Source organism: Enhydra lutris, unplaced genomic scaffold (genome assembly GCF_002288905.1).
Source record: "Enhydra lutris kenyoni isolate GAN:26980312 unplaced genomic scaffold, ASM228890v2 scaffoldscaffold38, whole genome shotgun sequence".
Taxonomy (NCBI): domain Eukaryota; kingdom Metazoa; phylum Chordata; class Mammalia; order Carnivora; family Mustelidae; genus Enhydra; species Enhydra lutris.
Genome location: NW_019154122.1, coordinates 4806830 through 4828658, shown reverse-complemented (window position 1 = coordinate 4828658; position 21829 = coordinate 4806830). Strand labels below are relative to the sequence as shown.

Below are 21829 nucleotides of genomic sequence, written 5' to 3'. Positions count from 1 at the left end.
TCATTATATAAAATTGGAGAATTTCCTGAAATTTTTGTTGGATAAGGAAAGCAAGTCACAGTTTTTTTCTTTTAATTAACAAAACTCTCATCAAAATCAGGCCCCAGATCACTTCACGATAGTTCTTTGGGTCCTTTTTTATGTTAGTGATTCTTAATATATAGGTGATAGACTCAAGATGGTCTGTGAGAACACTGTAGATATTTTCAACCAAATCCTTATTATCTTCTTATATTCATTAAAAGGCAGGCAGTTTATTGGGATCTAAATTTTAAACTGGCAGGGAGCCTGGGTGGTTCAGTCAGTTAAGCATCTGCCTTCGGCTCTGGTCACATTCTCAGGATCCTGGGATCAAGCCCATGCTGGGCTCCCCACTAAGCAGAGAGACTGTTTCTCCCTCTCCCTCTGCCTGCTGCTCTGCCTACTTGTGCTCTATCTCCCTGCCAAATAAATAAATAAAATCTTTAAAAAAATAAATTTTAAATTGCCATTTTCCAATTACTGCAAGGGTATATTACAATTTAGTTGTTCAATATGCTTGGGGCCTACGGTTGGGTACTTTTTCCTTGCCAAAAGATAAAAATATAACTGACAAGGGGGCGTATGGCTGGCTCAGTCAGCAGAGCAGGGGACTCAGAATCATGCATCTGAGCCTCATGCTAGGCATAAAGCTTACTCAAAAACACATCACACACACACACACACACACACACACACACACACACACACACACACACTCATTCCTATAAACGACAAGAGTGTCTCAATCTCCTAAAGGGCTGGGGTAGCCACAAGTGCTTCGTGATATAATACAAGCCTAGATCTTCAGAATTTTAGTATACTGAGTCCTAAAGTGAAAAGAAAATTTCACTGTAACGTACCCCTACAATTTCATAAAGCCCACTGGCAGCAGTTAACGGGTAGTGAAAGACCAGTTCATTAAGGTGGTGGCTATCAGTGACTTTCATCATTTCTTACTACAACTCCCAATGAGAAATAGAATGACTCTATGACTCAGAACAAATACAATTTAAAAAAAAATTTTTTTAGAACAAATACAGATTTAAATAAAAGAAATCAAAGATTCTTAAAATAATATTTGCCCTTGCTCCTGTAATGCACTGACAATTTTTTATTCTCCATGTTAAAAAATGTTGGTTGTACATCACTAATTTTTATCTAAGATTATTTCTGATGTCTGATATTCTGCTTTCAAATCTAATCTCACATAGAAGTCACTCAGATTTCGCAGACTGTGAAAAACGTTGTACCTATCCCAAACTTTCGATCAAATGAACCATCTTCCCCCACATGTCCATGCCACATCACTCTGAAAATTTCAGTCAATCATGAGTTATATAGGATTGGAACAGATTTTAATGGACTTGATGGTGCCTGAAGATGAAAGAGCCTCCGAGGGTCACCATGTGTTCCACAGGGCACGTCTCATACTGCATGTGCTTAATAAGCCAGTCACGCTGCTTCTGATGACCGTAGTTCAGTTCCACAGAGTGATTTCTGTCAACAAATTTCTCTTGTGAAATCAGTGAGTTACAACCAACATTTTAAAATTCTTTTTGTTTCTTTTTTCATTCTTCCTTTTAGGTAGGCTCCATGCCCAACGTGGGGCTTGAACTCATGACCCTGAGATCAAGAGTCACTTGTTCTACTGACTGAGCCAACATTTTAAAAAGAGAATAGAGTGAAAAATGTCAGTGTGTTACATGTAATAAGGGTAAGTGTTTAAGGCTTGTGAAATGATGAGCATAAAAGAGCACTGAAACAGCCCTTTCAATTAAACTAAGTAAAACTAAGTAAAAACTAAGTAAAATTCCTCTTGTTGAATTCCACTAGCCTAGCACTGACCGTTATCCTCTGCCAGCTGCTCTTCCAATGCCTGTAAAAGCAGAATACCGGCATCAGATATCACTTCCGTCAACAGAGAACTCCCTGGATTTGCTAGTCACTAACTTATGCCTGCTAATCTATTCTGTAAATATTATGCTGTGATGAGCCTCTTATCTTCCATCCAATATCTCTCTACAAAGAGCCAACATTGCTGTAAGGTTAGAACAGTGAAGGTGAGAAGGAAACACATGCACAGGAAGGCAGGGATACACTTACCTGGTTTGAATGGGAATGTCACCCCTTCACCAGAACTATCAGTGGAGCCTGAATTAGCATCTATTCCTTCACCCTCAGAAATACTTTCAGCACCATTACGTACAGGCTCAGCTTCTTCTCCATTTTCTTCCACGGTTTTTACTTTTTTTAGGTCAGAGGGGTCTCTTCCAGGATGAAACCCTTGGCTCATTTTATCCTGTTCAGATTCAAGTACTTTGTCACCTGAAAGCTCCTCTTCAGCTTTAGGCTAAAGCGTAAGTGAACACAGAGGTTACATGATTTTTACCATGTAAATATGCATGAAAACCTGTACCTATCCCCTCAAAAGGCAAACGAAAACATCACTCAAAAAAAAGGATGTCTGTGTTCGGCATATGGTACTAGCACGCTAAGTTTATTTAAAACACTTTTCTCATTTCATCTCTTGGCATAGAGAAGACAAGTCACATGGCTACTGAAATGCTTTAACATGACTAATGACATCTAAATGTACCGAAGGTTAGAATGGAAAGAACTGTTAATCCTTGCACTTGTTGGACATGAAAGAGTCCTAGTCAGAAATCTAAATCAAGCACTCCTACCCTTGCCATTAAGGCTCAGCAAATATAAAAAGAAACATTAGAAGGTATTTTTTGTGTTCCTGTTGCTGCTAAATGGAGAGTTTGATGAATAAAGTATCTAGGTCCTGCAAAGCTGATCATCTCTTATTTTATAAGGAGGCCACTTGTTAATTAAAATCTACCTTGTTTATTGGTTCCTGGAATTCTCTGTGGTTGTAACCTTATTCAAATTATGTATAGAAAAGTGCTTGGCATGTAGTCCTCTACGGAGGGAGAAATCTGGGTTCTGGTGCATCCTATTTCTATTTTTTAAAGATTTGTTTTTATTTATTTTTGAGAGAACAAGAAAGCACACAAGTGGCAGGAACGGAGGCAGAGAATCTCAAGCAGATCCCGCGCTGAGCACAAAGCCCGATGCGGGGCTGAATCGTAAGACCCTGAGATCACAACCTGAGCCAAAACCAAGAGTGGGACGCTCGACTGTGTCACCAAGGCACCGCTGACGCATCCTATTTTTTAAAAGCAAAGTAGAATTGAAGTTATTCACCAGATGATTTTTGACCACCACCTGACCCTTGGTTTTGGTTCAGATCATGATCTCAGGGTCATGGAATGAAGCCCTACAACAGAATTCTTGCTCAGTGCAGAATCTGCTTGGGATTCTCTTCTCTCTCCCCCTCTGGCCTTCCCTCCACATGCACTCTCTCTATACAATCTTTTTAAAAAAATTTCTTGAGGACCATATATGAACTATCAAAATTCCTTGAGGCAGTTCTCATGAACTTTATATCTTTCTTTACCATGAAGGGTAAGCACTCTAAAAAACAAGCCTTTGGAAGAAGCACTCAGAGGAAACACATTCTAAATTGATAAATTCATGCTAGGAGAGAAAAAATAGAGGCTCTGCTGAATTCTTTCAACAGAGGATTGTATAAAAGAATGTCACATACACAAGCAAGTGGTTATGCCCAACTGATTCATAAAATTGTTTTTTCAAAAAATTAAAAAGTTAAAAATCCTACTTTCTTACATAAGTGAAATATTATTAACAGATATACTACCAGTCAATTTTCTTCTAAAATACATCAGATCATGGGAAAAGACAAAATTTTAAACTGCTGTTTACTGGGGCGCCTGGGTGGCTCAGTGGGTCCAAGCCTCTGCCTTTGGCTCAGGTCATGATCTCAGGGTCCTGGGATCGAGCCCTGCTTCGGGCTCTCTGCTCAGCAGGGAGCCTGCTTCCTCCTCTCTCTCTCTCTCTCTGCCTACTTGTGATCTCTGTCTGTCAAATAAATAAAATCTTAAAAAAATTAAAAACAAAATGTCTACAGAAACAGATGGTTTTTAGGACTTACTTCCATGATGAAAACAAATAGTTCATGCAAACACGGACACACATACACCTACACTGTGTGTGCATGTGTGCTTTCTCTACTTGCCCAACAGGAAAACATAGTATGGAAACCATCAAAAGAAAGACATAAAAATTTCAAGAAAATACAGGTTGAAATAATTTCTTTTTAAAACATGGTGCAGAATGAGCATCTTTTAAAGTTTGAGAAAAAACCGAACTCCCAAGTTGAAATCACAAATCAACAAATTTCCTTTTTCTTATTCTACATTCTATTGTAGTCTAACTTATAATGACCTTACAATGCCACCTTCTAATTAAGTACCAATCATCAAGAAGGTCTTTTAATAATTTGCCATGAGAGTCTGTCACTGGTACTTAAACTTATTAAAGAGCAGTATAGCTACATTATAAAGTTATGGAGAGTTCTTTTTTCAGAGCTTATAAAATGAAGAAAAATGTTATTTTAGAGGAAAAAAAATTTATTATGTCCTCTTCTCTGTACCTAAAAATCAGCAAAAGAAAATCTACTGGATATAAGTAGAGAATGTATTACTTGGAAAAGTTAAATTTCTAACTGGAAAAAGAAGTATGAAGAAACTTGGTTCCATGAATGACAAACCATAATTCAGAGAACACAAAATCATTGAGCTGTCTGAGGCACACTGTTAGGATATTTTTCAAGGGACTCACCAAATGAGCTGCATTATTTAGCTGGATGAAGCCCTATTAAACGAGCTTATAACTGTCTAACAGTTCCTAACCTGTTTACTAAGAAAACCAGACTGAAGAAAGGAAACACATTATTGGCTGGACTGTCAAAGGTTAAACTTTCATAGAAGTTGTTAAAAGAAGAATTTAGTTGATAAAACTGCCTATTTAACTCATGAGTTTTAAAGTGCCAGAAAGTCAGACCAGACCACTATGTATGTTAATAACTCATGAAATATCCTAAAATTTTAAAACAAGTTTTAAGATGCCTTGATCAGCAATTTTAAGATGACTCACCCTTCATGTTACCCTTCTAGGCTATAATTTATAGAATTTGATAAAATATTTGCAATGACATAACAACCAAATATATAACCTAATATGCTAATATCTGAAACATTCTTTTAAAGGCTGAGAAAAATCTGTTAAGAAAAAGACAGCTTAAGAATCAGTGAAAATAAAGATAATGACAACCAGTATGCACTAAACTACTATAATAAATGTTCAACTACAGGAAAGACACGGAAATGGATTTCTGGGGGGGGGGGGAAGGTCTGTGTGCAAACAATCAAATTCTTTTTTATTATACCTTAAAACTATAAGGTAAAGAAAAAAGTGACTGATTCAGAATGAGTCAAAACAGTTCTCATGTACGAAGAATAACAATCTGAAGCAGGCTTTAGCCAATTATGGCTCATGGGTCAAACCTGGCTCATCCCATATCTGTACAGTGTGCAAGGAAAGGATGGTTTCTGCATTTGTAGTCACTGAAAAAATTTCAAAGGAGAATATTTTATGACACATGAATATTATATGCAATTCAAATTTCAATGTCTGTCAATGAAGTTTTACTGGAATATAGTCACAGTCATTCATTTATACATTGTCTATGGCTGTGTTTGGGCTACAACAACAGAGCTGAGAAATTGTGACAGGGATCATTTAGCCTACAAATTCGAACTATTTACTATCTGGACTGTTACAGGCAATGTTGGCCAAACCCTGACCTAAAGAAGAGGATGAATACTTGCAATAGTGGTGGCCTACACATTTAATATTCAATAATGCTTAGAAACCTAGCAAAGGAATATGAAGTATAACAGAAGAAAATGAATAAAAATAGCGGAATCTAAAGAGAAACCAGTTTATGAAGCTCTTACAGCCATACCAGGAATGTATGAGATTCCCCTGCCTCTGGAAGGTATTTTATTCTCTGTAGGAACAACATTTTCTTGTTCAGCTGCAAGACAAGTGCAGCAACTATTTGCACCTCTACAACTTCCTGCCAATTCTTATCCCCTGATAACCACACTGCAATCACTTCCATGAAACATTTTAGTGGTTGCTATGGGACTAACTGTGACATCAGTAGGGCATCACGTAAGAGCAGTGACAAGACAGGGGGAAGTAACAAAGGGGTACTGTGAACTGTTTGGAAAGGGTAAGAATTTTAACTAGAGAGAAAAGCCTTTTGAAACTAATGCATTTAAAGTCACTTTAAAATAATTTATATATTCTAATGTTATCACCTTATGCATTTAATAAAAATTACTTTAATAAAGTAGATGTTAAGAGTTTAAAAAGAAAAAAGTAACGTACAGATTTTTTAGATTACTCTTCATTTATAAGCTTCAGTTCATAGCACTAAGGATACTGAGATGACAGACTATGAAACTGATAGGACACTCCTTAGGACTAACTCTACCCTTGTTTCTTACATGGGCTCCTATCATGCTGTAACCTACAGCAAAATCTGGCACGGTTTAGTTCAAACAGATAAATCACATGTGAAAAGTCACGTTACGGGGATGCAGTTAAAAGATGACATTTGCAAAATGAATTTCTCTAAATGTACTTGATAATTCCTACCACCACTGCTACTCAGTATTTGAAAAAACTGTTTCTATTTTTTTTAATTTAATTTTATTCTTTTTCAGAGCTCCAAAATTCATTGTTTAGGCACCACCCCCAGTGCTGCATGCAATACGCGCCCTCCTTAGTACCCACCTATTTCTCTTTACCAGAGCAGTTTTTCCATCTAGTTAACACAAGGAAAAATTCAATTGAGGGGGTTGGGAGATGAACCAAAAATTAAGCAGTAACTCAGTTTTGCCATTTTAGAAGACGCATTTGGAAAGACAGACAAGATTCTGATGAAACTGAACATGGTATCAAAAATCTTTTTAAAATTCTGTAGGTGGACCAAAACAATCAGACTCTGAGCTTGATATATCACATTTTGTTTGAAAAACAGTACCTCAAAAAAGAGATAATAACCCACATTTGTCTTAGGAAATGGCACCACTACTCTGAAGATAAGCTAAAGAGATTTATTTTGTCCCTTACCTCCACTTCTGCCTCTAACACCTCTTCAGTGGTTCGGGTCCGATCTTTTGGTTTCTTCCACATCTTTGGTGCGGTTACAGCTGTCTGAGCTGAAATACAAGATCAGGGCCATTACTTCCCACTGCAAAGTCATGTTTGGAAATACCGAGTCTAAAATGATACCTGTATTCAAATTTAGCAGAACACAAGAGGGCTTCACCCATATGGAAGAAACAGCTGAATGATCAAGTGAACAACTGTGTGGTTGTGGCCCAGAGACTGCACCAGCACATGTCTTAGGCACGAACTGTTCACATCAGCACATACAGCCTTCCAACCACTATCCTAGGTTCCTCCTATTTCATGGTTAGGATACATAATTCGGTATCTATACAAGAAACTGGCCCACCAGCCAATTCTAGACTTGGGTCTGCTTCTATTATTAATTAACTATGTGACCGAAAGCAAGTCACACTTCTCAGGCACCTGCACATTTAACTATAAAGAGGGGAGTGAGATGAGGTGATATCTAAGCTTCCTTTAAGTCACAAAACCTATCAAATTCCAGCTTCTGTTTTTCAAAGCTTTCTTGACAACAAAGCAATACTCCGATTAAGATTTCACTAGCTAGGCAGCACTTCTACAATATTTAGCTCTCATTTCAGATCAATATTGTCAGTCTAGTCATCCACACCGCTGGGGAGAAAATCAAGAGAGACAATCTAATTTTTACTGATTATATTGGATCAGAAGTTCTATTTGGGAAATTAAGCCTAAAAAGGATTTTTAAATATTTGGCTTGCAAATTTCACAAAATAGTTCAACATTTGGATGTACTATTTAAAGACTAAGCATCAGATAGCAAATAGAATATATTAAAAGGAGTCTACAGAAGTCAACACATGAGTCAACAGATAGAAGTGAGGTATGACGGGCAGATAGGTAGGGAGAAGAGTCCACGGAAAGCCACTAAACAAATACAGACATTATCAAAAGTGAATAAACACAAAGCTGAAAGGTTCCCTGTACTGTTTCCCTACAGGAATATAAGATAGTTCATTAAGCAGAACCAACCAATCTCTCTGGACAGCCTACTCTTTTTCAGAAGAACAGCAGAATATGAACACTTACACTGTTCTGCAGAACAAGGAAAAAGAAACATTTAACATTCTTCTCAAAATTATTGCACCATCATAAAAAATACTATTGTAAATCTCCTTTGTTACACACACCTCAATTTTTTTTTTCCCCTTCCCCTCACGGACCATAATGAACAAGAAAACGTTAGATCACTGTTATTCTTCTTTGGTGATCTACTCAAAGTAAACTATTCTCACAAAGTATGGAATTAAGATTGTGGTAACCATGCACAGGTTTAAATTTCCTACGGTCTCACAGTCTTATACGGAATATGTACGTTCATGTATGTCTGTATGCATTTAGTGGTCTCTTCATTTTTTATGGATCTTCTGATTCTATATAACCGGTCTGTTGTATGTGCATCTCTCCAAAATGTGACTAATTCTCCTCCCACCGCAGAATCCTTTTTAAGAGAGTTTAGTAAACATGTACATTTTATTTTAAATTTTATTTCATATATGCGTAAATTTAGCTCTAAATTCCATTCGTAGAAAAGGGGAAGACCACTTTCTGGAGGATTCTTTGCTATTGAATATACACCCAGGAGTGGCTTCCTCTAAACAACAAAAATCAAAGATGTAAATAAACTTTATTTTTCAAGAATATATCAACCATGCCCACAACCAAAAACCATAAAAAAAAAAAAATCCAAAAGACAAAAAACAACAAAAAACCCCACAAAAACCATTTCTTCCATGGACAATATAACACATTTAACATACTTTTTTAAAAAAGAGCTACTTATGCAGCAGAAATTGTTACTCTGTTTAAGTGGCTATTTAAAGTTCTGATTTAAAGTAATAATTCAAGGGGTGCCTGGGTGGTTCAGTGAGTTAAAGCCTCTGCCTTCAGCTCAGGTCATGATCCCAGGATCCTGGGATGGAGCCCTCATCGGGCTCTCTGCTCAGCAGGGAGCCTGCTTCCCCTCTCTCTCTCTGCCTACCTGTGATCTCTGTCAAATAAATTAAAAAAAAAAAAAAAAAAAAAACTTAAAAAAAATAAAGTAATAATTCAAAAATGAAGCGAGAGAAAAGACACACTTCTTTTAGGAGATATGCAATCTTTTGAAAACCTGAACACAGATATACACACATACCTAGTGTCTGCAGAGATTATGATATACATCCCCTCTCCTACCATTAATGATGGAGAGGTGCACTAAACTTTGGGTGTTCTACAGTGGGGAGGAGAGAAGAGTGAGGAGGAAAACAGAGACATCAACTCTGATTTACAGGACAATTAATCCTGAGTTAGCTAGAATAAGACAATTATATTTAAGACACTGTCTCAGATTTGCTGTTTCCTTTCTAGTCCATGCCCAAAGCCTACACCTTAGATTAGGCCCATATTATCGCACTAATGTTACCATAAGATGGTCTCTTAACTAAGTATCTCTGATTCTTATTTTAAGATATCATATACAATAATGATGGATGGCCTTTATAAATAATTGATCTGACTGGGTTATTCTTTTATTGAAAATATTCTTCAAGCCATCATACACCATGCCAAGCATAGTTCCTTACACAGAGTGGACACTTAACTTTGTTGACTAAAGAAATAATAGCAGCTCTATGTGAAAGATATAATACTGACATTCCCAAAACAAAGACATGGATTCTTTCCCCCTTGTCTTCAATGAAAGCACCAGAGGACAGGTGACAATCTTTGTATGAGATTCTTAATTATCTGAATTTAGAGATACCTAAAGTAGCTTCCCCTAGCCTTCATAAGAACTCAACTCTTAAAAGCACATTTAATTTCTATGACTTTAAAATACAAAATAAGGAAATGTAAACAAAAAAGCAATAGTATGATTTCAAGACTTTTGCAAATTTTACATTATTGGCAGAAAAATGATGTTTTCCTTGAATGCTCTTGTTAGGAAATGACTAAGATATAAATTCAGGAAAATACTGGGGACACAGACAAGTTTAACGATTGGGGTTTTTGTTTTTTTGTTTGTTTGTTTTTTAAAGATTTTATTTATTTATTTGACAGAGACAGACACAGTGAAAGAAGGAAAAGAAGCAGGGGAAGCGGGAGAGGGAGAAGCAGGTTTCCTGCCAAGCAGGGAGCCCGGTGCGGGGCTCGATCCCAGAACCCTGGGATCATGACCTGAGCAGAAGGCAGATGCTTAACGACCGAGCCACTCAGGCAGCCCAATGACTGGGTTTTATTTTTTTTATTTTTATTTTTTTTAATTTTTTAATTTAAGATTTTATTTATTTGACAGACAGAGATCACAAGTAGGCAGAGAGGTAGGCAAAGAGTGAGGGGGGAAGCAGGCTCACCGCTGAGCAGGGAGCCTGATGCGGGGCTCGATCCCAGGACCCTGGGATCATGACCTGAGCTGAAGGCAGAGGCCTCAACCTACTGAGCCACCCAGGTGCCCCCAATGACTGGGTTTTAGAAAGATTCTTTGTCTTTTCCACGACAGAGGTTTTAGAATTCATGCCAAGACTGCATCAAGTTAGAAATGTTCCCATTTTCTACTCTCACCCTGGAATGGAATACAGACTCCAGAAAATTGTGCTGTATCAAAACTATTTTAACTGGAAACGACTCCATTTAAAAAAAAGAAAGCACAATGCAATATATTTTTGTGACAACTGGTAAAGGCCTGACAAGTCATCCCTGTAAAGAGTCCCTTGTTGTTCACTTACTTTTTATATGGCCTTTATTAGAGTCAAGGTGCTAATCTCACAAATTAAAAGCTAGTAACTATCCCTGTGCAACTCAGGAGGCAAATGCTGGGCTTGGAGAAAGGGGGCTAATAGAGAAGATTCGTAAGTTGAATGAGTTTTATTAAACAAATGTAATTTTGCACAGTCTTCCCTGAAGCCTGATGTAATTAGAATACTGAGGAAAACTACTATGTAAAATGGTAGATCACATAAGAACAACCAATAGCAGTTAAGAGACAGACACAGAATGCAACCTGAAGAGCTCTCTAGATCATGAAACATGATCTAGAATGTACACTGTCTCTTCTTTCCAGGAGTATGAGTGCTAAAGAAAGTCCAAGTAGTTAAGTCCTGGTTACTTAACTGAACTTTTAACTCTAAGAGATGTCAGAAATGGTATAGGAAGTGCAAGAATGACACATGCCTCCTATCACTAGTATAATGCTATTTCTGTATCTAGGTTATTTTTTCTTCTCCTAGTCCTGCCAGTCATAATTCCTACATATACACGGACTATCATTCACCTTCAGACTTAGAAAAATTCCCCAAAATAGGGAGAGCTTGGAGAGTAGAAATTTAGTTTAAAAGGATGGAATTGGTCAGTTCCTTTATATATTTTCCAACATGCAGGGTTTCATTAGAAAAATATTTATAACCTTTCTCTCTTTCTTAATTTTTAAGTAGGGTCCACATCCCATGTTGGGCTTGAACTCATGACCCAGAGATCAAGAGTTGTACATTCTACCAAAAGAGCCAGCCAGGCACCCCACATGTATTTTTTTCTAATCATAAAAGTAAGATACACCTATTGAGGAACACTTACAAAATTTAGACATATAAAGCTAGAAAAATATTCTGTGAGATATTGTGAATATTTTGGCCAAACTTTTTGCCAGCATTTAAAAGACACAAGTATATGTACACTATATAGTTATATTTTGTGTTTTTTTTTTAAACTAAACTGCAAACAAGAATGTAAACCTTCATAGTTTTGCTCTTTCAGTAGGAACTGTCATAACAAATCAACTTAGTCAAAATCCCTATATGTTCAATCAACTACATTTTTATTAACTGAGTAAAAGAAAAGTTCACAGGTTGGTATTTATAAGTAAATCATGAAAGATAAAAAATAGGCAGTAAAGAATTACAAAAGGGCTAGATGTACATTTTTTTTTAAAGATTTTATTTATTTATTTGACCTACAGAGATCACAAGTAGGCAGAGAGAGAGGCAGTGAGAGAGGAGGAAGCAGGATTCCTGCTGAGAGGAGAGAGGATGCGGGGCTCCATCCCAGGACCCTGGGATCATGACCTGAGTGGAAGGCAGAGGCTTTAACCCACTGAAACACCCAGGTGCCCCTATTAAGTCACTTTTGTCAAGAATAAGTAGGGAGAAAGAAAAATTTCTTATGTAGGAAGTCTACCTTAACATGGAATTATTCTGCTGAAGCGGCAAGTGACTGAGATCAAGTCGCAGCAAAGATTTTTATGAGCTGCTTAGAGTAGCAAAGATTTGGCTTTGGGCTAGTTAGATTCGGCTAAGGGCTTAAAAACAGATTAGGCTAAGAAAGAGAAAAGGCAAAATAAAAACTTCATTACATTTATAACATGTAAAATACTTACGTAAAGTCTGGAAGGAAATGAAGAAAAGTTTAATGTTAAGACTCATTATTAACTATGAAAAAAAAGATGCAGGACTACAATATTTGAATAATGGGGGGCTTTCCTCTTTTTTTTTTTTTTTAAAGATTTAATTTACTTATTTATTTGACAGAGAGATCACAAGCAGGCAGAGAGGCAGGCAGAGAGAGAGGGAGAAGCAGGCTCCCTGCCGAGCAGAGAACCTGATGTGGGGCTCAATCCCAGGACCCTGAGACCATGACCTGAGCCCAAGGCAGAGGCTTTAACCCACTGAGCCACCCAGGCGCCCCTTTCCTCTGTTCCTTTATTATAAATATTTTATTATAAATAATAAAAATTATAAAAATAATTTAAATTTGAAGAAATAAGAGTGAAGCTTTTTTTTTTTAAGATTTTATTTATTTGACAGAGATCACAAGTAGGCAGAGAGTCAGGCAGAGAGAGGAGGAAACAGCCTCCCTGCTGAGCAGAGAGCCCGATGTGGGGCTCGATCCCAGGACCCTGGGATCATGACCTGAGCGGAAGGCAGAGGCTTTAACCCACTGAGCCACCCAGGCTTCCCAAGAGTGAAGCTTTTGAAACTGATTTTTACTCATTGTTTCAATCTTGTTTTATATGACTGAAGTGGATGTGTTTTGTTCTAGGTTTTAGGACTGCTCTTTATAAAAATACTACTGAAATAAATATTAAGAACTGTTAATCTTCTTCCAGGATGCCTGGGTAGCTCAGTCACCTAAGTGCCTGCCTGCAGCTCAGCTCATGATCCCAGGTTCCTGTGATCCAGCCCCACCCTGGGCTCCTTGCTCACCAGGGAGTCTGCTTGTCCCTCTGCCCGCCACTCCCCCTGCTTGTGTGTTCTCTCTGGCAAATAAATAAATAAAATCTTAAAAAAAAAAAAAAAAAAACACCTGTTAATCTTACCAAAGATGTTAAAATTTTACATGTGTGTTGATCTGTGGACTTGGAGAACTCATGGAGCTCTCTGACAGCATTTGCTTTATACCAAAAAGTGGAAGCATCATCATTCCACAGAGATTAAAAGAATGTGAAAGAGGTGATTACATAGGAGAGGTAAACTTTCAGTCCCAACGTATTGCAATAGCTATGCAATATAAATCTGAAAACAACTTTTACTGAAGATACCATGTTGGGAAACTTGCTTCTCTTTACTAGATCACTTCTTCCTCACTCCTTATTTCTTCAGTAGTCAAGTTAGTGCCCAGTAAACTGTTGTGGGTTAAGAAAATTTCAATTTTTTTCTGGTGCCCAAAAGGGAAAAGACCTTTTTTACTTTCCCTTTTCTTAGATCTTTGCCTAGAGAAAGCTTGTAATTGTAAATCCTTCCTCTATCCATCTGATATATGTGTAAATCTTTTTAAGATGCTAAAGACTCTTGGCAGCTTTGTAATTCAGGAATGCTTTTCTTAAGAGCCTGGGAGCCATCTCTCTCCCTGCAATCACGGGAGCCTCAGGGAGCCTCCTCTCAGCAACTATCTGCTTACCATAAACAAATGTGAAGTTTAACTTCTCCTCTGGATAAAGGCAAATGACTAACACAGATGTACACCCCAAGTACAAAGATAATTTCTGAAGAACTAGATACAACAGCAATGGTGCTGGTACAGTCCTACTACAGGACGACAAATTATCATCTTGAGAACATGTATGTAACGAATTGTATTTGCCTGGCTTGAGGAAAGGGTGAGGATTCCTTCTGTCTGTAATCTCATTAGTGGGTTGTATACGACGCTCACTTAATGCTTTTTCAATAATAAAATTATTTTCTTTCTTTTCTTCATTTGTAAAAAGCATTTTCCGGTTTGGAAGGAGGCTTTAATTTTTTCCCCAGGATCCAGTAACAAGAATGAGATGGTCTAGGAGTACCTAAAAGGAACAAGTCAGCTAAAGATCTTGTGGCCATATAACAACCAGATAAGAGACCCTGAATTATAAAAAGTCTCCCTTCTAGCACTCTAGTCTTTTGGAATATAATATGAACTCCTTAGCTCTAAGACTTAAGATGAGTGTGCCCAGAGTCTGAGTCTCTGGACTGAAGAGACACAACACTATGAAGAGTTATTAAGAGTAGATACTTCACGGGGCGCCTGGGTGGCTCAGGTCATGATCCCAGAGTCCTGGGATTGAGCCCCCCACTGCTTCCTCCTCTCTCTCTCTCTCCACCAGGCTCTCTGCCTACTTGTGATCTCTGTCTGTCAAATAAATAAATAAAATCTTAAGAAAAAAAAAAAAAAAAGAGTAGATACTTCACTACTGGTAAGGGAAGGGCCTCCTTACATTGTCACAGGGTTGTGTATAAAGAGTAGAATGTTCCAATAATGGAACTTACAATCAGAATTCCCACACTTAAAACCCAGTTCTAATCTCTTCTCTTTCCTCTAATTTTTTTCACATTCTTTCCCTTTTTTGGATCCTGGTTTTTAATTCCTAGAAGCTGGCATTAAATTGTTCTGATTACAATATATTCAAGAATTTTATTTAAAGTTTCTTGAGGCTGGGGATCCTAATCTGTCTTTTTTTTCTTCTATAGATCCTTATGAGGACCTAGGAAAATCTGATGATTCTTCTAAGAAACAGGGCTAGATCAAGGAAAAAACCCAGCTGAGAGAAGGTTAAGTTTTTACAATGGAGATGTACGTGAACAAGAAAACTAATAATTGGGATAAAATACTAAGAATGATGGGTCACCTAGAGATGTCAACCAAAAGAAACACTAGGGAGTAAGTAAGTCTGTCATTGTTTTCCAGCCATCTTCTCAGGGGTTACTATTTGAAATGTATGAATGGCTTGGTGATTATGCTTCCCTTCATATGTTAAAATGCTCTATGACTTCTTCACATAAGTTAAAATAGTAAATAAAAAATAGTATATAAATATAAAATAGTAAATAAAAAAAAGTAAAATAGTAAAACTGGTCTGTTCAGGGTCTAGCGCTGGAACCAAAGAAGGGAAACAAAATGAGGGTTCTAGAACAGAATTCCACCAAAGACATACATCTGTAACACAATTAAAAATTTTTTACTTCCACGTTGAATCACTACGTTGTACATCTGAAACTAATGTAACACTGTACATTAACTGGAATTAAAGTAAAAATGTAAAGTTAAAAAACAAACTTTTTTACTTCCAGCTTTAACATTACATATTGTGAAGGTAAAAGTCAAGCTGTAGTTTTGTACATTTTTTTATTTTGGTTTGTTAATCCTTTTAATGTTCTCAATAATTGCTTTTTTCATTATATGGGGTTTTTTTCCTAATTCTTTTGTTTTCTATTTTTTTAATTTCCCTATTACCTTTATTATTTCCATTAGGTTTAATTTGTTCTTCTTTTTAAAAATATCTCAGCTTTGGTTTTTTTTTTGTTTTTTGTTTTTTAAAGATTTTATTTACTTATTTGACAGAAAGAGATCACAAGTAGGCAGAGAGGCAGGCAGAGAGAGAGGGGGGGAAGCAGGTTCCCTGCTGAGCCTCGAGAGCCCGATGCGGGCCCGATTCCAGGACCCTGAGACCATGACCTGAGCTGAAGGCAGAGGCTTTAACCCACTGAGTCACCCAGGCGCCCCTCTCGGCTTTGTTGAGGTAAAACCGACAATAAGACATTTAGAGTATATATTGTGGTGATCTGATAGACGCACACACTGTGGAATTCCCTCCATCTAGTTCATTAACACATCTATCACCTCCCATATATATTTGGGGGGGGGGTGCTAAGAACATCTAAGTTCTTTTTTCTTTGCAAGTTTCCATTACACAATATGGTGCTATCAACTATAGTCACCATGTTTTACATTAGATCTCAGGCTTTATTCATCTTACGTAATTTGTTATTTGAATAGCTTCTTTACACGGAGGCTGAGGTCATTAATTTGAGACCATTTTTCTCTCCTAGTATGTGCATTTAGTGGTATAAACTGCCACCTAATATCTATATTAGCAGTTGTGATACGTGGAACAATGCACTGCCAAAGATGTCCATGTCCTGATCCCTGCACCCTATGAATAGGTTACCTTACATGACAAAAGGGACTTTGCAGATGTGATTAACTTAAGGGATCTTAAGATGGGGAGGGTCTTATATTGAATTAACCTAGCAGACCCAATGTGATCAAAAGGGTCCATACAATTGGGAGGGAAGCAAGAGAATCAGAGACATATGATGTTATGGTCCTCGCTATGAACATGAGGAAAAGGCCAAACCACGAGGAATATAGGTAGCCTCTAAAAAATGGAAAAAGCAAGGGAACAGATTCTCTTCCAGAGTCTCCAGAGAACACACATTTTTGTTGCTATCTCAAGTTTAGTCCAATGAAACTGATTTTGGATTTCTGACCTCTCAAAATGTGACATAATAAATTTGTGTTCTTTTAAGTCAACAGATTTGTGGTCATTTGTTACAGCAGCAACAGGAAATGAGTATATGCACAAATTCTGATTTGGGTTTTACTTCCATCCAGTTGAAAACACTTTATAATTTCCCTTTTTACTTTCTCTTTTACCCCTGGGTTATACAGAAATCTGTAATTTAGTTTCTGAATATTAGGGGGATTTTTCCAGAGATGTTTTTCTTACTGATTTCCAATTTAAATGGATTGTGGTCAGAGAACATACCTGCTTTGACTTGAATCCTCTGAAATTAAAACTTGTTTATAAGTCATAATATGGTTGATCTTTGTAAATTTGCCATTTGAACTCAAGTGTCTGTTGTTTGAGTGTTTTGTATCAATTAGGTCAAGTTGGTTGATTGTGCTACTGAAGTCTTCTATAGCCTTACTGATTTCTGTCTACTGTTTCTATCAATTATGTTTCTCTAATCAATTAGGTCATGGATGTCACTACTTTTTGAACATGTGAAATGCAGTTATAATAACTGTACTCAATAACTATTTCGTCTGCTAATTCTAACGGCTATGTCAGTTACAAATCAGTTTTGATTGACTCATTTTCTCCTCATTATGGGACCTGTTTTTCCCATAGTTTCATCAGTCAATTCTACTCATCATTTGAGGAAGAAATAATATCAATTCTACACAAACTCTTCTAGAATACCGAAGAGGGGAGACTGGCTACCAACCCATTCTATGAGGTCAACATTACCCAGATGTCCAAATATGAAAATTATCAGAAAAACCACAGGCCAATATCCCTTAAAAAACCTAAATACTATTTTATCAAACCAAATTCAACAATACAAAAACAAACAAACCCACCCTACTTCAGATACAAATTTTATTTCAGGAAAGCAAAGTTGGTCTATTATTTAAATATCAAGTAATATAAAGCAAGTAGTTAACAAAAGAAACCATGACTGTCTCAAGATGTGTAAGAAAAACATTCAATAAAATACATTTCTATCCCTGATTGAAATAAAAAATCTCTCAGAAAATTAGGAATAAAAAAAATTCCCTTGACCAAACATTCAAAAACCTACAGCTAACATCATATTTAATGGTGAAAGATTGAATGCTTTCTTTCTGAGATTGGGACCAAGATAAGAATGTTTACCTTCACCACTTCCAGTCAGTATTATATTGAAGGTACTAGCTAGGGCAGTAAGTCATGAAAAAGAAATAAAAGGTGCCTCCAGTTAGAAATGAAGTAGAACTGTCTTTGTTCAGGAATGACAAAAGTACTTACACAGAAAATCCAAAGAAAGCTCTACAAAAAAATGCTAATAAAACTAGTAAATGAATTTTAGCAGGATTGTAATATAAGAGACTGTAAACTCCATTGTATTTCCATATACTAGTAATGAAAAATTAAAAATTGAAAGGAAAAATACCATTTATAACAGCATCTAAAGATATAAATTTGACAAAATTATGAAAGACGTGTACATTAAAACCTTCAAAACACTGCTGAGAGAATTAAAGAAGAAAAACTGTGATGATATGCCATGTTCATGGGTCAGAAGATTCAGTATTTTAAGATGTCAATTCTATCTATAGTATTCAACACAAATCCAATTAAATTCCCATAATGAGATCAAGAGTTGCATGCTCTACTGACTGAGTTAGCCAGGCGCCCCAACCAACAGGCTTTTTTGTAGAAAATATTTGTAGAGAAAACTGATTCTAAAACTAACATAGTTAACTGTACTAGAATTAAGATAAAAAACTTAGTAAGAAATGCAAAAAATTAAATTAAATTACCATAAAAAAGTAAAAGACTTAGAACGGCCAATACAATTTTGAAAAAGAATAAAGTTGGAGGACTTAATACTATCTCATTACAAGAATTATTACAGGCCTCAGAAATCATGACAGTGTGGAACTGGCATCAAGAAAGAACACTAGATTAATGGAAAAATAGAGAATCCAGAAATAGACCCACATATAATATATATAACATACTTTGGGAAAAGGTTTTAAGAAAATTCAACAGAGAAAGGACAGCCTGAAATTCTCACACACTGTAAAATAGCACAAATATCTGGAAAATGGTTTGTAGTTTCTTAAAAAGGTTAAAACATACATTTACATGGAACCAAGCCATTTCACTCTTACATATTTACTCAAGATATTCAAGAGAAATGACAAAATATATCCGTAAAAAGACTTGTACACAGATGTTCACAGAACTCTGCTCTAATAGCTCCAAATTGCAAACTCAAATATCCAATAGGTGAACAAACTGTGGCACATCCATAGCGCTATCAGTAATTTTTAAAAAAATATGAGCTACTAACATATGCAACAATATGGATATATCTCTTGAGTAAAAAGCCAGATCAAAGTTTATGCTTTCTGATTTCATTTGTAAGACATTCTAATGAATGCAAACTAATCTATAGTGACAGAAAGCAGATCAGTGCTTGCCTTTGGAATGGAGTGAGGGTAGTGCAGCTCAGAGGGATTTATAAAGAGGTATGAGGAAACTTTTTGGGGTGATATTATGTTTATTACCTTGATGGTAGTAATAGTTTCATGAGCATATATACAGATGTCAAAACGAATACAATACTTTAAAAATATATACGTTAACTTTATGTGAATCACACCTCAAAGGTGTTAAAATGGTTCAGGTCGTTTCTTAAAAAAAATTAAAATGGAAGTATATCCACGTATCTATTATGAACCTGCTTAAAAATGATAGTGTTTTTAAAAGACTTTGAAATAGCTTGTGTAGTATTTTTCCATTTATGAAAAGAAATATATATCTGTACATCCAAGTAATGGGGCTCCCAAGGGCTGTTTTTTCTTCCTGTTGTTGCTTTATATGTTTTCTTTTTTTAAATGACAAAAGTATCAATTGAAACAAATATAAAGGTAACACCCTCCCTTCCCCAACTAATTAATTCTAGTGGCTTGAGGTAAACAACATTAACACTCTTTGGTATACAGTTGGCCACACCTCACTGACTCATACAAATAATCATAACCAAATACATGTTTATTTTAAATGGAAAAATGGAGTCATACTAAAGTTATTTTGCAAAATGCTTTATTTTCCCTTAATTTATTATGAAAATCTCTCCAGGTTATCATACAGTTCTATCTCATTCATATATTAGCTGTAAAATATCCAGAATAAATATGTATAATTCCCCTTGAAAGATATTTTGCTATTTTCTTGCCAGATTTACCTCCAAAAAGGTAAAAGTTAACCCTTACACAAATACATGAGTGTTGTATTTCCTCCCTTCTCACAGGTAACTTGGTATTAGCTAAAAATGGTATTTCCCACTCAATAATGGATGGGCATCTTTCCTTTCTTTTTTATGGGGGGCCTATTTGTTCTTTCTTTGCTATGAATTTTTATTTTTGTTAGTTACTCAATCTTCTATCAGATTGTTTCCTTTCTTCTTTTTTTTAACTCACAGGTACTCTGCAGACAGGTTAACCTTTTACATACCCATTGTCCTGTTTCTTTTTGCCAAGATAAAATTCAGAATTTTATAATGAATTTTCTCTAATGAATGCATGTTGTTTTTACAAACAACACCAACACAAAAACCATGAAAGAAAACATGCACTTTAATTATTCTGAAATTAAGGCAAGGAAATTTGATAATGACTCAAAAACTTAAGAATGTAGAACTTTAAGATCCAAAGATTTTTAAATGGATTCACTTGAGGGAGCCTGGCTGGCTTGGTCAGAAGAGTATGAAACTCTTGATCTAGGTAGGGGTTGTGAGAGTTTAAGCTCCATGCTGGCTGCAGAGATTACTTAAATAAATAACACTTGAAAAAAAAATAAAATTGATTCACTTGGATGAGAATAAATCCACTACTAGCAATCATCTACTTCGCAATCGTTAAGACCACATGTTCCCCTAGTTTCTGAAGCATATCCAAGCTAGGAATTTATCTTCTATCTTACAGGACCACTTCCTGACCCACCAGCACTAAAAATTTTACCACCAACACACTTAATGAGTCATCGCTATTCTAAGGCAATCAAGGACATGACACAAGTTAAGAATCCAATTATTAGAGTTTGAGCCCTTTGAGGATAAGGACTGCATCTTTTTGATCTCCTTTGTATATGCACCATTTAATATTGCACCTAATCCATGGCAGATGCTCACTGAAAATCTGTTAATGAATGAACTCCCTGCAAGCAAATTTCAGTCCAAAGTTAATGTCTCTCCGTAACACTAAACACTGGTTCAGTCTCCTGTGCATTTGGAAGTATTGCATTATCTCCATTTCGGAGAGGAAACTGAAATACAGACAGATGAACTCAATTGCCCCAACCCCAGAAACAGTAACCACTGGAGCTGGAATTGAAACACAGATGTAACTGAAAAGTCCTTGCGTTTGCAACATAACACCCTCTTAACTCTAGCTTGTTCCTGCACCTTCTCCTCCAAATTCCAAATTCATTTACATTTTGGTTAAGAAGACTTTTATTCTGTAGCAGGAAGAGGATAAGCAAGGGAGGGCAGTGTGAAGAACAGTTTGTCTCTCACCACTATGGCATAGTATGTCATGAGGAAAATAAAATGGTAACGTGACGTTAAGGATAAAGATCTGTTCCTAAAAGCCAGGGGACAGTGCATATGCAATTCTGTCAGCAGTAAGAGCAAAGATGACTCCAGTGAGGCCATCAGCATATTTTCTAAGTGTCTGTATTTTACTGCTCTTTTTACATTAACCTAGGCATTTCTGCATTTAAACAAATGCTCCTGTACCACCGCTACCATAATCAAAATAGACTACAACTAAAGGTTTAAGTCCGGCACAGATGAAGAATTGTCAATCACTACAGCACAAACAGACAAGACACTATAGCACAAGCAGCTATGTTTCTGTTTACTCAATGCTTTTCACC

General features: G+C 36.4%; 1 protein-coding gene across 2 annotated transcripts in view; it reads right to left on the bottom strand.

Moving 5' to 3' along the window:
* Positions 1 to 21829, bottom strand: part of LOC111154675 (eukaryotic translation initiation factor 4 gamma 3) — a 373624-nt gene that overhangs the window by 111423 nt on the left and 240372 nt on the right. For both annotated transcript variants that reach the window (XM_022514486.1, XM_022514485.1), the window contains 2 exons: positions 7093 to 7181; positions 2125 to 2371 (listed from right to left, as the gene is read on the bottom strand). In XM_022514486.1, coding sequence (XP_022370194.1) covers positions 2125 to 2371; positions 7093 to 7181 — 336 coding nt within the window. The remainder of the gene's footprint in view (positions 1 to 2124; positions 2372 to 7092; positions 7182 to 21829) is intronic.